A 15899-nucleotide genomic window follows, 5' to 3' on the forward strand; every position below is an offset into this window, starting at 1 on the left:
CGGGGACTTTATCCTTATATTTCTTGCTTGCTCTTCGATTTTTTGTTCGAAACCGGTGTGCGCCTTTGGCATTGGGCCACTTTGCTTCCCCGTGTAGGGGACCTTGCTTTTATATACTAACAGATTTACATATACTGATACCTAGCTGCATTGGCGTGGCGTGGCGTGGCATTTACATGGCTCTTGCATTACATTATCGCGAAGCATTTTGCTCCAACACATTCTATATATCGACTGGCGTTGCTCTTTGCAGCAGTGGAGCTGTCAAAAAGGAAAGCTGCACCAAAACGGGAGTTCTGGGGGGCAAAAAAAGAAAAGAAGAATACGCAATGCTTCATTGAACCTTATGGCTTAATGCTCTAAATATAATGCGATAAACTATGAGGAAGAAAATGCTCATTCAGAAACTGCAGAGAGAGACGCTACTATCTAAAGAAGAAGAATCTATGATGCAGTTTGGGTAGCTTTCAAAAGCCCTTCCAGGGTGATACTCTTCGGCCGCTCGATCGGGAGACCTAATGCGCGGTCCCAAATTAATTGCGCCAAGGGCCCCAGGCCTCGACTTACGCCGAAAGTAACGGTGTAGTAGAGCGTTTCGGGGAATCCATAGTGGTAGAAGAGCACACCGGACGAAGAATCCACGTTGGGATGGGGATTTTTTGTCTGTAGCAGGGAAGGATATATCAGCCTTTCATGCACTCTGCCCTCACTCGACCAATGGAAAAGAAAGGAAAGAAGGGTCATAAAACGCACCTTGCCATGTTCTGTCAGGACCTTGGGGGCTATCTTTGCGTTTGTCTGGACGAGGCGGAAGATAGGGTCCTGTGCGATCGAAGGACGTGACGCAGCAAAGTCCATGAGCGCTTCGAATCGAGGATCTGGTCGTCGCAGCACAGCGTGGCCGTAGCCAGGAATCACACGACCGGATTTGAGCGTCGTCCAGAGATAATCTTCAACTTCTTTCTCGCTGAAGGATGTGCCCACGTGTTCTTGCATTTGCAAAATCCAGCGGAGAACTTCTTGTGCGGCAAGGCTGATTGAATGCCCGTTAGTATTGGAAGCTTATGGATTTAATGGAATAGTGGGACAAAGGGAATAGTTTCGTACCCATGCAGAGGTCCGGCCAAGCCTTGCAGGCCGGCGCTATAGCTGAGAAAAGGATCGCTCAAGGCGCTACCAACGAGATGCGTTGCATGGGCTGATACGTTGCCGCCTTCATGGTCCCCGTGCAGCGCGAGATATAGTCTCAGGAGATCCTGGAAGTCGACGTTCTCTCTGCCACCTTTTCCAAGCATGGCTGCAAAATTATACGCCCAGTCTTGCTCCAAATCAATCTCTGCGGGCAAAGCGCCTCCGCCGCGATAGGAGTTCTGGTATATCTTTGCTGCGATCGTAGGCAGCTTCGCAAGTAAGGAGATGCAGTCGTCGTATATCGGCTCCCAGTAGTCTGCTTTATTCATGCCTTTTTCGTACATCTTTGCGAAAACAGAAGTGTGGTTCAGTGCGGACACCGCGCAGGCCATTTGTGTCATTGGATGGAGGTCCTTGGGGAAGTTATCGAGCATTTTCTCTACGAATTCGGGAAGGGCTGCTTTTTGTGCCAATTCTCTGGAGAAGGCATGTGCTTGCTTGGCTGACGGCACTTTGCCTGTTAACAGAAACCAGAACATGGCTTCTGGGAGCATCTCTGTCCCATTAGCAGCCTGGGGAAGTTCCCGCTGGCAGTCTTTGATGGTTTTTCCATGAAATCGAATGCCTTCGTTTGGATCAAGCAATGAGCCTTCCCATACCATTGCTTTGAGGCCTCTGTGTTATGCGATTGCGTCAGAACAAGATGAGGCAGGAAACCATATAATCGTTCACTTCCAAAAACGTACCTCATTCCTCCAATGACGCTTTCAACTTTGAGCTCCCCAATCGATTTGCTGCCATGTTCCTTTTTCAGCTTCTTGAGAAGCTCCCGTTTCGCGGGTATAATTGATGCCACTGTATCTTTTAGACTGGGCTCGGACGATAGAGAGTAACTACGGCGTGTCTCTTTTGCTGGAATAGCATCTTGGTAGGTTGCTTCGATCTCGGCGTTGGACTTGGATGTATAGCAGCGAAAAGCTATGCTCACTGGGCGTACTGCTGTAGTGTGCTATGGTTCAGAGGCTGTTAGTGCGAAGTTTCTTCGTTGATACCCAATGGCCCTATGGGCTTTTTCTTACTTTCACGGTCTTCCAAGCCCGAGGGGCCTTTGCTATCATTGACATGGTGTGTTTTTTCTCGTCGAATGTTTACTAGGTACTTTGCTAGCCAGTTATCGAAGAGCAATGAGGAAAATTATATTATTTTCAATTCAAGAATAATGTTTTCTTCTGCTTGGCAGGCTTCAGGAGATGAGTTGCAGAGCGTCAGTAGAGACATGCTGGCGGTCATCCCACAGGGGCATATACGGCGTATCGGACAAAAGACACAAGCCGTCATCCTAGCATCCTCGGCTTTTCCACCCCCTCGCCCGCTTCTTTGGCTCCCGCCTCCGCAAAACTGGGGACTTTTTGTGACCGAATCATCCGAGGGTCTCCACCTTTCCCTTTCGAGCTTAATCCACCCGCGGGGTCCTACCGTCGTTAGCCGACAGCGTTTTTCTCTGACATCAAACGCATCTTGCACTGCTGTCTGCTTGTAGAGATCACTCGTTCTGCATTGGAATTCATACAATAAATCAGATATTGAATTCTTTAATAAGTGTTTTGACTTGTCATTTTTCTGTATTACATTCTGCAATTATTATTGGATTTGCATTTCTTTACCATTGCATCAGCTTTCAGTGTTTAGGAGTTTATTTGCCGTTCACTCTAATCAGCATGTTACGATCTCCTTCTCGTGCAATTTTGCGCCGCTCTAGGAAGCCTATTTTGAACCTTTTTCATGCCCCAATATACTCGAGGATGGTTTCCACTTTACCTCCAGTCGAGCCAAAAGTTTCCGCCCGTTTGCCCTCCGATTCGTTTCAACTATTAGCCAACTCAGAAAAAGCCGGGGAAGCAGAAGATGCATTATTCGCCGAACAGGTTCGGGAAATCCGAAAGTGGTGGGCAAGTCCTCGGTATGAAGGCATCAAACGCCCATATTCAGCAGAGGACGTCGTGAGCAAGCGAGGGGCGTTGCAGCAAACATACCCCAGCTCTTTGATGGCAAGAAAATTGTTTAATCTCTTAAAAGAAAGAGCAGCAAATGGAGAGCCTGTTCATACGAGTGCGTGTGTATCTTTGAAAATGGACGGCAATATTTGATAGCTGACAGCGTGGTACCAGTGGGCGCCATTGACCCCGTCCAGATGACCCAACAAGCTCCTCATCAGGAAGTTCTCTATATCTCCGGATGGGCTTGTTCTTCCTTGCTCACGACTACCAATGAAGTATCGCCTGATTTTGGTGATTACCCATACAATACAGTTCCAAATCAAGTCCAACGACTGTTCAAAGCACAGCAACTACATGACCGAAAGAACTGGGATGCAAGAAGAAAGATGTCACCCGAGGAGAGAGCATCGACACCCTTTCTAGACTATCTCCGCCCAATAATTGCTGATGGAGATACTGGGTATTACTTATGATAAGACAAGTCACAATTGTATTGGGGTTTGCTGACAGTTTGACTAGGCATGGCGGGCTTTCTGCTGTTCTTAAACTCGCAAAATTGTTCGCTGAGAATGGCGCCGCTGCTGTTCATTTCGAAGACCAACTTCATGGAGGTAAAAAATGTGGCCACCTTGCTGGAAAGGTGCTGGTCCCAGTTGGCGAGCACATTAATCGCCTTGTAGCGGCACGATTCCAGTGGGATCTGATGGGCTGCGAAAATCTGGTGATTGCTCGAACCGACTCGGAGAGTGGAAAGCTTCTAAGTAGTGCAATTGATGTGAGAGATCACGAATATATCCTCGGTGTAACTGAGGATGTAGAACCCCTTGCGGAAACCCTACAAGCAATGGAGTTGTCTGGTGCGACTGGATCCGAAATTGACAAGTATGAATCCGAGTGGGTGAAAAAGCACAAGCTTGTTACATTCGATGAAGGTAAAGAATCTGCTATGGTGATTATGAAGATTACTCAGGCTAAATAACGTGATGTAGCCGTTGTCAATCAAATGAAATCGGAAGGGGCCGCGGAGGGAAAGATCGAGGAGTATGTCAGCAAAGTCCGCAGAGATCGAAACATGCCATTGCATCGCCGTCGCTCGCTCTCTTCGCAGTATACTGCATCACCCGTTTTCTTCTCTTGGGATATTCCTCGTACAAGAGAAGGTTTGTATCATTACAAAGCGGGTCTTCCTGCAGCCACCAAACGAGCCATAGAGTTTGCTCCTTATGCGGACCTGCTGTGGTTGGAAACGGGAGATCCAAGTGTCGACAAAGCATCTAAGTTTGCCGGGGAGATTCGAGAGAAATGCCCAAACAAGCAGCTCGTATATAATCTTAGTCCCTCATTTAATTGGATGGGACAAGGTTTCACCGAATCGGCTTTGAAGTCATTCATATGGGACTTAGCTAAGCATGGGTAAGTCATGGATCCCCTCTCCCATTGGTAGCCAGCTATTGTGCTTAAACGTGGACCTTTTCTAGATTTGTTCTTCAGCTCATTTCTCTTGCTGGCCTTCATTCGAATGCTACCATTACCGCTCAACTTGCCAAGGAATTCAAGACGGATGGTATGCTTGCGTATGTGAAGCTGGTACAAAATCGGGAGCGGGAGATGGACGTGGACGTCTTAACTCATCAAAAGTGGAGCGGGGCCCCGTATATGGATGGAATCATGGGCGCCATCCAGAGTGGAAGCAGCGGAAGTAAAAGTATGGGAGAAGGAAACACGGAATCAGGTGTGTCAAAATGAAGTCTCCAACCTTCCTGAATTTCCAGCTGATCTTATAGCATTTTGAGCGTTCAACCTAGCGTTCGTCGGCTTCCGTGTTGATTTCTGAGGTAGCGTATTTCTTATACCATGAAGTGAAGTGAATTTCCAGAACTTTGGCGCATTAGAAGTGAAGTTTCCGGCCAAGACGTATGTTTACGGCGCATAAGATCACCGCGTCAACCACACTTACCTCAAAATAACCTGCTACAAGAAGAAAAGGTTGGAACAGCCAACCGCACATTTGCAAACTATCGCCAGAATTGCATGCCATTCTGGACTTCGTCTAGCACAATGAAAAAGAAAGCTAAGGGAGGTCGTCGCAAACCTAAGTCTGCACCTGAGCCAGACTCCCAGGCTGATGAGCCTGAGGAGGAAATTACGACTTTTCATCCTCCGGCTCCAAAGATGGATCCTGAAACAGAGCTTTGGTTCAAGCTACAGGACTTTAGCGCTAATGAGAAAGACTGGGTCCGTCGATGCGTGGCCGGACTGAAGACTCCCATCGAGGCTGCCCCCGTTCCCACTGAGCCGAAAGAGCTTTACTGCATTTGTGCTGAGGAAGAGGATGGCCTCATGATCGAGTGCGATAATGAAGAACGCTGCTTGGGCCGGCAATGGTATCATCTTCGATGCGTGGGGATGAAGAAGGCACCGCGAGGTAAGTCGCAATGAAATTAAGACTATCTACGGTCATCCTAATGAGCGTTTTAGGGGATTGGAACTGTCCTCGTTGCAGCACCGTTGACTTACGCGCCAGCGCTTGGGCTCAGTACATTGATTACCTGGAAACCCGGGCCAATGGCGTTGACCTTGCGCTGTCTGGCCGCCTTAGAAGCGCGACACCGGTTCTACCTACTGCCTCTCAAGATGAAGATACTATTGGATTGCCACTCGGTCATGAACTTTGGTTGGAGAAGACCTTCGATCCTGGGAGGTGTAAGCTGCGCAAGCAGCCTGGGAAGAAGAGACGTCGAGCTCTAAGAAACGTCGCCAGCAACGGCCTGCAGTGAAGTTGCAGCCTTATGTGATGCCATTTATTTCTCCCATATTGAGCGGTTTTAACACAGATTTCATGTATCAGGTTGAAATTCCAAATCACTGGCGAAGTCGAGGCGCCTCGGTCACGGGAATAGGTGGAGTCGGGTTAACGTATAAAGGTCGAGATATTATGGCAATCATCTGAAAATCATGTCCGATAACACAAATTTCCCCTGAAAATTGAGTAGATTGCAAATTGACAACGATTTTCAATTAATTGTGATGGACGTCTTTTTGTTATTGGTTCCTAGATTGTGGTCATTGATTGATGAACCACGTGCACAGCCATCAGAATCCTACCGGCCCGAACAATCAGCCCCGGTCAGGTCCCGGGGGGAGGGGTTTTGTTTTGGTTTAGGCCGAATCTGAGTGGCGGAAAAAGAAAAAGAAAGACCAGCACAACTTTGATCATCCGCTAAACCCGATATGGAAGTCGCCCTTACAATCTTTCGCCCGCGGCTGGAAAAGTGAGAGTGAGAGGCCCCAAAATTTCAGAGCCACCGAGACGCCAAGTACTCCTGACATCTTTCTTTCTGTTCCTTTTTTTTTTTTTCAACCACTCTCACTCCGTCTCTCGCCTTTTCGATAAGACGAGTGCAAAGGCATTCTTCGGCAGTGTATTCCTGTGGAAACGCTGTCTACGCTCTCACCCAAGTGTTTCATTTCAGCGCATCATTTTCTTGGTGCACGCTTTCAGCCCCTCTGTTCGTGCGCACCCCATTGGGGGATTACATTTTCGCCGCACGCCGCCCCTGAACTTTTCTGTCCGAGAAAAGATCGTTGCTGAGCGGTCATTCTGTCAGGCTCGGATATTTTAATATCTAGTCAGAAACCTCCGAGTATCGTCTGCAAAGCAGAGCCTTGGCTAACCTGAGCATAGAATTTTGAGGAGAATGCCCCACCACACTTCTCCACCTCCTGCTCCAACCATGATTGCAAAGTCATCAGAGCCCGGCCCTGCGCCGACTCAAGAGGAAGTCTCCTCGGTCCTGAACAAGGCCTTCGCAGCAGAGACCTCGCAAAATTCACTCGATGCCGCTTACGCTCTGACCGGCCTGTTGCTCAACTCGGTCGGCTTTCGGGGCCTCAATGGATATGGTGTAATCGCAGAGGTCAAGAAAGCTGCTACAGATAAGAAGAGTGGCCCTCGCCGCGAAAGCGCCATGATCCTGCTAGGTGCTCTTTTCGAGAAGTTTTCCCTTCAGCAACCGATCAGCGAGGTCATTTTCCTCGTCCAGGATGGCGGACTCGTCCCCCTTGCCCTTGATGCGCTGGCCGACAAGGGCGGAGTGGTGCGCGAGTCTGCTCAGTATGCACTCGATGCGCTCTTCGCCAACCTCAAGCCGGAGGCTCTGGTTGTCGGCCTCTTGCCCGTCCTTTCTCAGTATCTGCAAAAGATGACCGGAAAGTGGCAGAGCGTCGTTGCCGCTCTCGAGTTGATTGGCCGTATGGCCGACAAGGCTAAGATCGGAATGGGTACCAAGGAGGAGGAAGAGCTCAAGGACCTCTTGCGTGAGGCTATGGGTAGAAGACTTGAAGGTCTTATCCCAATTGTCGAGAACGGCATGCACGATTTGAAGGCTGATGTGCGTTCAGGCCATTTTTTCCCTCGCCCCTTTGGAACCATAGCTGACTTAAGATTTGTTACAGGTTGCCAAGCAAGCTGTCAAGACTATGAACTCTTTGACTACCCTATTGTCCAATGATGATGTCGCTCCGCGGATTCCTCTCATCATCAAGACAATGCAGAACCCCTCTACCGAAACCCTTCAGAAAGCCATTCTCGCTCTCTCACAGACCACCTTCGTTGCCATTGTTACTTCGCCGGTTTTAGCCCTCTTGACGCCTCTGTTGGAACGTTCACTGAACACTCCGACCACTTCCCAAGAGGTTCTTCGCCAAACCGTGGTTGTCGTCGAGAACTTGACCAAGCTCGTCCATGACCCTGCCGAGGCAAGAGAGTTCTTGCCCAAGCTGCAACCCGGTGTCAAGCGTGTCCAGGATGGCGCTTCGTTGCCTGAAGTTCGTGAGTTGGCCGCCAGTGCCCTTGGGGTCATCCACAAGGCCATGGGTGATAATGAAAGCAACATTGCCAATGGAGCCATCTCCAGAACGACTGCCGACGAAGTTTCCAGCGAGCTTGACAAGGCTCTTAAAGCTCAAGGTGCTCAGATTGATGAGCAATCCGACGGTGCAACCTGGAAATCGCTCAAGGAATACATGTGCGAGATGGCACAGGAAGGCATTAACATCCGTCAGCTCGGTCGAATCCGAGTCTGCATCGCGCCGTACCTGCGACAATTAATTTCCGGTGAGCAGGCTGAGGCAGTCGCCGAAGCTGTTGAGAAGTATTTCGTCGAGGAGGATGACCGCAAATATGGCAAGCCGATTCAGGAAGAGGGCGAAGTCGAAGTTGTCAATGCCAATTTCTCGCTCGGATATGGAGGTAGACTCTTGCTTTCCCACGCCAACCTGCGCCTTCTCAAGGGTCATCGTTATGGTCTTTGCGGTCGCAACGGCGCCGGAAAGTCAACTTTGATGCGCAGCATTGCTGAAGGCAAGCTTGAAGGTTTCCCCAGCCCTGATGAGCTCAGGACCTGCTTCGTCGAGCATAACCAGGGTGAGGATGCTGATCTTAGCATTCTTGAATTCTGCGCCAAGGATCCCGAACTCATCTCAAAGGGCCGCGAGCGTATCTCCGAGGTCCTTAGCGAGGTCGGATTCACCTCTGGACCTGGTGGCCGTCAAGAGCAAAAGGTCGGGTCTCTGTCTGGTGGCTGGAAGATGAAGCTGGCATTGGCTCGTGCCATGCTCATGGGCGCTGATGTCCTCCTGCTTGACGAACCGACCAACCATCTCGATGTTGCCAACGTGCAGTGGCTGCAGGAATATCTCAAGCAGCACACTGAGATCACCAGCATGATCGTCAGTCACGACTCTGGTTTCTTGGATGCTGTTTGCACCGACATTTACCACTACGAGGGCAAGAAACTCGTGTCCTACAAGGGAAATCTTTCCGAGTAAGTCTATAAGCCGAGCCTCATTGCTCTCGAAAGGATCTCCGTCCGCTAATGCAAAGCACAGGTTTGTTGAGCAGAAGCCTGAGGCTAAGAGTTACTATACCCTTTCCGCCACCAACGTTCAGTTCAAATTCCCTCCCCCGGGTATCCTCACTGGCGTCAAGTCCATGACTCGGGCTATCCTTCGAATGACCAACTGCAACTTTACCTACCCAGGAGCACCTAAGCCATCCATGACGGATGTCTCCTGTCAATTGTCGCTCTCTTCTCGTGTCGCCATTATTGGTGCCAACGGTGCTGGAAAGTCGACTCTTATCAAGCTCTTGACCGGCGAGACAATTCCACAGACAGGAAAGGTTGAGAAGCACCCCAACCTTCGTATCGGTTACATCAAACAGCATGCTCTTGAGCACGTTGAGATGCACCTCGAGAAGACTCCCAACCAATACTTGCAATGGCGGTATGCCAATGGTGACGACCGAGAAGTGTTGATGAAGCAAACCCGTGTTCTCACTCCCGAGGACAAGGCTCAACTGGAGAAATTTGTCGATCCTGGCGATGGCAGGGGTGCTCGACGCATCGAAAACTTGATTGGTCGACAGAAATTCAAGAAGTCTTTCCAATATGAAGTGTAAGTTTTGATCTATATGTCCTTGGATTGGTTGAATAATCGTTGAAACTAATTTGCTCGTGCAGTAAATGGGTTGGAATGCTTCCCAAGCACAACAGCATGGTTTCTCGTGAGACCCTCATTGAATGGGGCTTCACCAAGCTCGTCCAGGAGTTTGATGACCACGAGTCGTCGCGAGAGGGTCTCGGTTACCGTGAACTTCAGCCCAAGGTCATCTCGAAGCACTTTGAGGATATCGGTCTTGATCCCGATATCGCCAACCACAGCCAAATCTCTGGTCTCTCTGGAGGTCAAAAGGTCAAAGTTGTCCTTGCTGGTGCCATGTGGAATAACCCGCATCTGCTCGTTCTTGACGAGCCGACTAACTTCTTGGACCGTGACTCCATGGGTGGTCTCGCTGTAGCCATTCGCGAATACAAGGGTGGTGTTGTCATGATTTCGCACAACGAAGAGTTTGTTGGTGCTCTTTGCCCCGAGCAATGGCACGTCGCCGATGGTCGTATTGTCACCAAGACTAACGCTGCCGTCTCGCTTGACCGATTCGAGGACAGCAAGCCGGGAAGCAGTGTGGCTTCGAGTGCTGTCTCGAGCGCCACTGCCAGTGCCGCGCCTAGTGCTGTCAACTCGGGCGCTGAAGACAACGGCGAGATGAAGTTCAAGGCCAAGAAGAAGAAGAAGATGACCCGTGCCCAACAAAAGGAGCGTGAGGTGCGTCGTCGTCTCCGTCACATTGAGTGGCTCAACAGCCCCAAGGGCACACCGCATCCCCCGGATACCGACGACGATGCGGAGTAAATATGACCTGTACGGTGTTTGTATGCCTGTGCATATGGGGTGGGAAGGAAGATTTCTGGAGGTTCAAAAAGAAGTTGGACGGAACGAATTAAATGATTGATATCACAAAGAGAGCGCAGGATATGTTCAAGTTAATCGTACAGGTGATGTGGCATGGCATGGGCTCCAGGAATTATACAGTTTTCCGAGGTTTTCTCTTTTATTTTTCCATTCGAGACGATGTTGATGACTATAGACGGGAAAAGGGCTGCATTGTGCATTGCCATCATCGGCATCTTTGTTTCAATTTGATTGCAGTTGTGGTTTTCTATACACATTTCTGTTCGGGTTTCTGTCATGTCGCATAATGAAGTAGTCGGCTTTTTAAGGCTTTTTGAATAGACTTTTATCAGAATAACAGTTTTCCTCATGTTGTACTCTAACCCTTTGAAAAGCCGTAGTTGTATTTAGGTCATGTGGTGAGATAAATCGTGACTTTGGTCCCTCGGTGGCTTCGCAACTTATCGCTTAATCTCGGTCACTGTAGAAGCAGTCCAGAATTCAACTACAGGTAGCAGGGCTTGTACGTTGTTAATCTTGAACCTGATATTTTTTGTTTTCAGCTTTCTCAATCAAAATCCTCTCACTTGTTGATCTTCAACAAACGCAATTTCTTTCTTATCGCTATCAGCTCCGGATATAATGCAAACCTATAGTTATGTTGCCTGGTGTCCACTGCATTGTGAACGCCGATAACACCAAAAGGGGTCCTGGGGTCCTTTTTCCTGTCTGGGAACGCAGATCCGAAAGCAAAGGCCACCAGCTTATCACCACACTTGCGAGCCAAAATTGACGCCTCTGACCCCGTTCTTTTGGTTCGCGCTTATCTGACAGCTTTGCTGGGGTGTCTGCTTGGTGTGGGGTTTTCGATTGAGGACGAGGACTGAAGCACTGTCGCTGTACTTATCGACTTGGATACAGTACGCACTTTGAACCGCGCAGGCTGCGTTGATCAACTCCACAAATTATGTACGGTACACAGTGAATGCTCAATTACGACATGATAACAAGGAACTGGGCATTTGATGTCACAAATTGTGCATGGACGACGGCCGGCTTGGCATTAGAGTGTCGTATGACACCAAAGCAGCCAAAGAACAAACGCTGGGGTAGAATTATACTCCATATTACGGTACAGAATTACTCTCGCATTTCGAACTGCATGATCCCATCGGCTATACCTGAATGTTTGAACTATGGTCAAGGAAAACAATTGAAGTTGAGTTGCAGGGCAAATGTGTGTTTGGATACAGCAAATCGGGCATGTTCGGTCTCACTCTTAACCTAACCGCAAGTGGAAGCATTACCGACAGCGGGGTGACGAAACACGAATTGGAGCTTTTCATGATGCACAAGGGTAGAGTTTTCCTTCGTGGCAAAAATGGGTCTAGTTCAGGTTCTAGAAGGGCTAAGGAAGGGGGTTGCAAAGGGTTAAAAGGTGGGTTAAGTGGTGCCCAGCGGGAGAGAGGCGAGGACGAGAGAAGCAGGTGGTTGATATCATAGGGTCTAACAGAAACTTCCCGGGATTGGCTTCACGGAACGATGCTGCCACCAAACCCTTTTTGCCAGTTAGTTCCTTGGTCTCCCGCCGTTATTGGCGGGGCTCCAGCGTTTGCGGGTCCCTGGAGCAAGAAAAAAAAAATTTGGCTTCAGGTTGACTGCCAATTGCGGGTCAAAATGTTTTCTTGGCCCTCTAAACGCAGATGGAAAGTCTCCCAGTGGCTCAAATGCGGTGCTATCCAATATATCTGTGGGTTACTATTACGTTGGTCTGTTCGACCTGATTTCGGCGCTTTAACCTGTGTGTTCCATGGAGGGATTGTACGCAGACCGATTCCTCTTGCTTTTTGCATCGTCTTGTTGTTTCGCTCGTTTCTTTCCCCCTCTCTCTTGTTTTTCAAGACCCTTATCGCTGCAGCGTTCTGTGGGATCTCTCTCAGCTCACTTGACCCCTGCTACCATCTTCCTGCGCAACCAATTGCCACGAAGACTGGGCTCCCCTTCCACGGACAGTCTCTGTCCCCTCGTCACTATACGGAGTGTCTTTTACAGACAGGTTTTCTCGGGTCCCTTTTCTTTCCTCATTTCCTTATCGCACGCGAGACTGGGGTCAGTAAGATTCCTGCAGCTTTAACAGTTTCATTTCGCTGCTAGTTCCTCCAGTCTTCCACTACACTGCTGTCTTAACCAGCTCAAATTTACGCGCAGAGAAAAGAGTTACTATTGGCTTTTCAACTTTTCATCGAACAGGAAAAATCCGTCGTGCGTGTGGGCGTGCAGAGTGATTGTGAAGGTGATTTTCATTGGCTTTCGCAGCCATCTATGTTTTGAGCGAACGTTCTGGCCAACAGGCAAATCTGTCAGTGTCGCTGTCATCTCTTGAGAGAACAGCAATTGCTATACCCAAGCGTTTTCGATCCTTTGCCCCGGCATCGTTGAAACAGCCCAGACGCAGCCTTTATTTGCGCTTGTGATACGCTTTCATTGCGAAGACCGTCACGCGACATAGCATCTCGTTAGCCATCAGCCCGCGCACCGCGATAATTCGAAATCGACTCGATTAAATTCGAGGACATATAACCATTCATTCCTAGATCCTACGTTAAGCAGTCGAGGCCTATAGCCCTAGGTCAATAGGTTATAAAACAACCATGGCGATAGACGACAAGGACATGGTGATTGGCGGTGCGTCGTCACCGGAGGAAGCGCAGGAAGGCAAGCTATTGGATGCCGACGCCATCAAGTTGGCCGAGATGGGCTACCGACAGGACATGAAGCGGAATTTCTCAGTCTGGACACTTTTAGGTGTTGGGTTTTCTCTGACCAACTCGTGGTTTGGTATCTCGGCAGCTATGATCACCGGAATCAGCTCCGGTGGCCCCGTGCTCATCATCTATGGCATCATCTTCATTGCCTTGATCTCGATTTGCGTTGGAGTCACCCTCTCGGAGCTGGCCAGCGCCATGCCCAACGCAGGCGGACAGTACTTTTGGGCCAACGAGCTAGCACCCAAAAACTACGCAAACTTTGCGTCGTATCTGACCGGCTGGTTTGCCTGGGCTGGTTCCATCTTTACATCTGCCAGCGTTGCGCTGTCTATTGGAGCTGCTGGTGTGGGCTGCTGGCAGCTTGCACATCCCGACTAGTACGTTAACTTCTTTATTCACGTCAAATATTTCTCTTTGCCCCTTTTCTTCCTTTTTGACTTTTGACTTTTGGTCATTTCCTTTCTCTCCCTGGCATCCACCTTGAGAAGAGTCTCGGACCGCGCAAAGAATAACTCTCCTTGCACTTCAAACCCTTCCCCAATACCACTGGAAGAAGCATAAACTAACGATGCCCCAACCAGTGAAATCCAAGTGGGCCACGTTGTGGCTTCGTACCAAGTGTTTAACGCATTCTCCTTCGTCTTCAACTGTTACGGCCGAGTTCTTCCCAAAGTAGCCACCGTCACACTCTACACCTCGCTCGTGTCCTTTATTGTCATTCTCATCACCGTGCCCGCGCGAGCACCGACTCACCAGACAGCCAAGTTTGTCTTTGCCAACTTTGTCAACAACACGGGCTGGAAGTCCAACGGCATTGCATTTATTGTTGGACTGATCAACACCAATTGGCCATTTGCATGTCTCGACTGCGCCACACACATGGCCGAAGAAGTTGCGCAGCCTGAAAGGATGATTCCCATCTCCATTCTGGGAACCGTCGCCATTGGCTTCTGCACGTCATGGACATACTGCGTTTCCATGTTCTTCAGCATGAACAACCTCGACAATCTGTTTAGCACGCCTACCGAGGTGCCGATCCTGGAACTTTTCTACCAGGCCCTCGGCAACAAGGCCGGCGCCATCGTCCTCGAGAGTCTGATCCTGGCAACTGGAATCGGTTGTCTGATTGCAAGCCATACTTGGCAGTCTCGGCTTTGCTGGTCCTTTGCCCGAGACCGCGGTTTGCCTTTCCACAAGTTCCTCTCCCATGTCCATCCCAAGCTGGATGTGCCCTTGCAAGCCCATGCCGTCAGCTGCTTGATCGTTGCCGCCGTCGGCTTCTTGTATTGGGCATCGTATACCGCTTTCAATAGGTAGTTCCCTTTTTTTCTTTTTTCTTTTTTTTCTTTTAATTCTCGGACAACCCTTGTCCATCTCTTCTTTGCCTTTAACTCCTTTTCCCTCTCTTCTTTCGTTGTTCCCTTTCATCTTACTCCATATCAAAATTCAGTTGAGATATATACTGACAAAAAGAAAGTATGGTCACGGCATGTATCGTCCTGTTATACATCTCCTACGCTATCCCCGTCATCTGCCTCCTCATCCGCGGCCGGAACAACATTGCTCATGGCCCCTTTTGGATGGGCCCCATTGGTCTTTTTTGCAACATTGTCTTGCTTGCCTGGACCCTGTTTACCCTGGTCATGTTTTCGTTTCCGTCCGTCAAGCCGGTTACTGCTGGTAGTAAGTTCCCTCCCGTTTTATATCCTTTTCCATTTTTCCTCCCACATTCCCTTTCCTTATTTCCCCCTCTTCTCCTCCACCTATTTCACTGTTCCCTTTTATTCATCTTCTTGCACATCTATTCCACTGTCCCGTCCCCTTTGTCTCTTATCCCCTCAGGCCTTCCCTCCTTCCCTCCTTCCATCTCGACATCTCGAAATCTCGAAGCCACCCAAATAAAACACAATGCTAATCACCATTTTCTTTACTAGCAATGAACTATGTCTCGGCCGTATATGGCGTCGTTGTAGTCATTATCATCGCTGACGTAAGTACTTACCTCCTTGATCCCTTGATTTTCCTTTTCTTTTCTTTTCTTTTCTTTTCTTTTCTTTTCTTTTCTTTTCTTTTCTTTTCTTTTCTTTTCTTTTCTTTCTTTCTTTTTTTTATCTCTATTTTGCCGTTCGTTGGGGATCGGGGGTTGGGGGTTTTGAGAGAGGACGGGGGAGGGGTGAAAGTGATCCTTCCTCTTTTTTTCCTTCTCCCTCTCTCTCATTTCGTTCCTCTCTCCTCTCTGTCTCTGCTCTCCGCTCTCACTCGGCTTCGTGCTTCTTCCTGCGCCTGCTTTCCGCTCTCTCCTCAGTTGCCTAGTCATACTAATCCAACTCGTATGAAACAGTGGGTCGTCCGCGGCCGACGCAAGTACCGCTCGCAAGCCGCGCGGCACGAAGAAATCGAACAGGTCCACCAAGAAATTGCCGCCGCGCATCATGGGTCGTCTTCGAGACCAGGCACTTCTACTGCTGTCGACTCTTCTGCTGCTCCGATTTATCGCTGAACATGAGTACATTGAAACTTTCTTTTTTCTACTACTACTAGGCGCAACGTGACGTCTTTTACATCTTATCTTTGATATCTTGACATCTCTTACATTTTATCTTTTATATCTCGACGTTATGTATACAATTTATTTCATCTCGATGTATAAGATCTCACATTTCACGTTACATATATACCAGTATACCAGTATATCAATATACCAATATATCAA

General features: G+C 49.0%; 3 protein-coding genes across 3 annotated transcripts; 2 read left to right on the forward strand and 1 right to left on the reverse strand.

Moving 5' to 3' along the window:
- Positions 1-280: 280 nt before the first annotated feature.
- On the reverse strand, positions 281-2396 carry L228DRAFT_249572 (hypothetical protein). Its single transcript, XM_018333118.1, has 5 exons — positions 2211-2396; positions 1878-2140; positions 1108-1806; positions 754-1033; positions 281-663 (listed from the first exon to the last, which is right to left on the reverse strand). The coding sequence occupies exons 1-5, from the start codon at positions 2253-2255 to the stop codon at positions 445-447; spliced, it is 1506 nt and encodes a 501-aa protein (XP_018186316.1). The 5' UTR covers positions 2256-2396; the 3' UTR covers positions 281-444.
- A 453-nt stretch (positions 2397-2849) lies between these two features.
- Positions 2850-10379, forward strand: L228DRAFT_253862 (putative mRNA-nucleus export ATPase; the record flags this gene model as incomplete). The annotated part of the gene is made up of 9 exons (XM_018333784.1): positions 2850-3240; positions 3300-3588; positions 3648-4077; positions 4162-4541; positions 4607-4864; positions 6814-7519; positions 7584-8953; positions 9018-9584; positions 9650-10379. The coding sequence occupies 9 exons, from the start codon at positions 2850-2852 to the stop codon at positions 10377-10379; spliced, it is 5121 nt and encodes a 1706-aa protein (XP_018186317.1).
- Positions 10380-12932: 2553 nt separating this feature from the next.
- Positions 12933-15847, forward strand: L228DRAFT_178942 (choline transporter). The gene is made up of 5 exons (XM_018329543.1): positions 12933-13563; positions 13768-14499; positions 14664-14869; positions 15121-15176; positions 15528-15847. Exons 1-5 carry the CDS (start codon positions 13070-13072, stop codon positions 15684-15686), a joined length of 1647 nt encoding a protein of 548 aa, XP_018186318.1. The 5' UTR covers positions 12933-13069; the 3' UTR covers positions 15687-15847.
- The last annotated feature ends 52 nt before the right edge of the window (positions 15848-15899 follow it).

The sequence above is a fragment of the Xylona heveae genome (genome assembly GCF_001619985.1).
Source record: "Xylona heveae TC161 unplaced genomic scaffold L228scaffold_9, whole genome shotgun sequence".
Lineage (NCBI taxonomy): Eukaryota > Fungi > Ascomycota > Xylonomycetes > Xylonales > Xylonaceae > Xylona > Xylona heveae.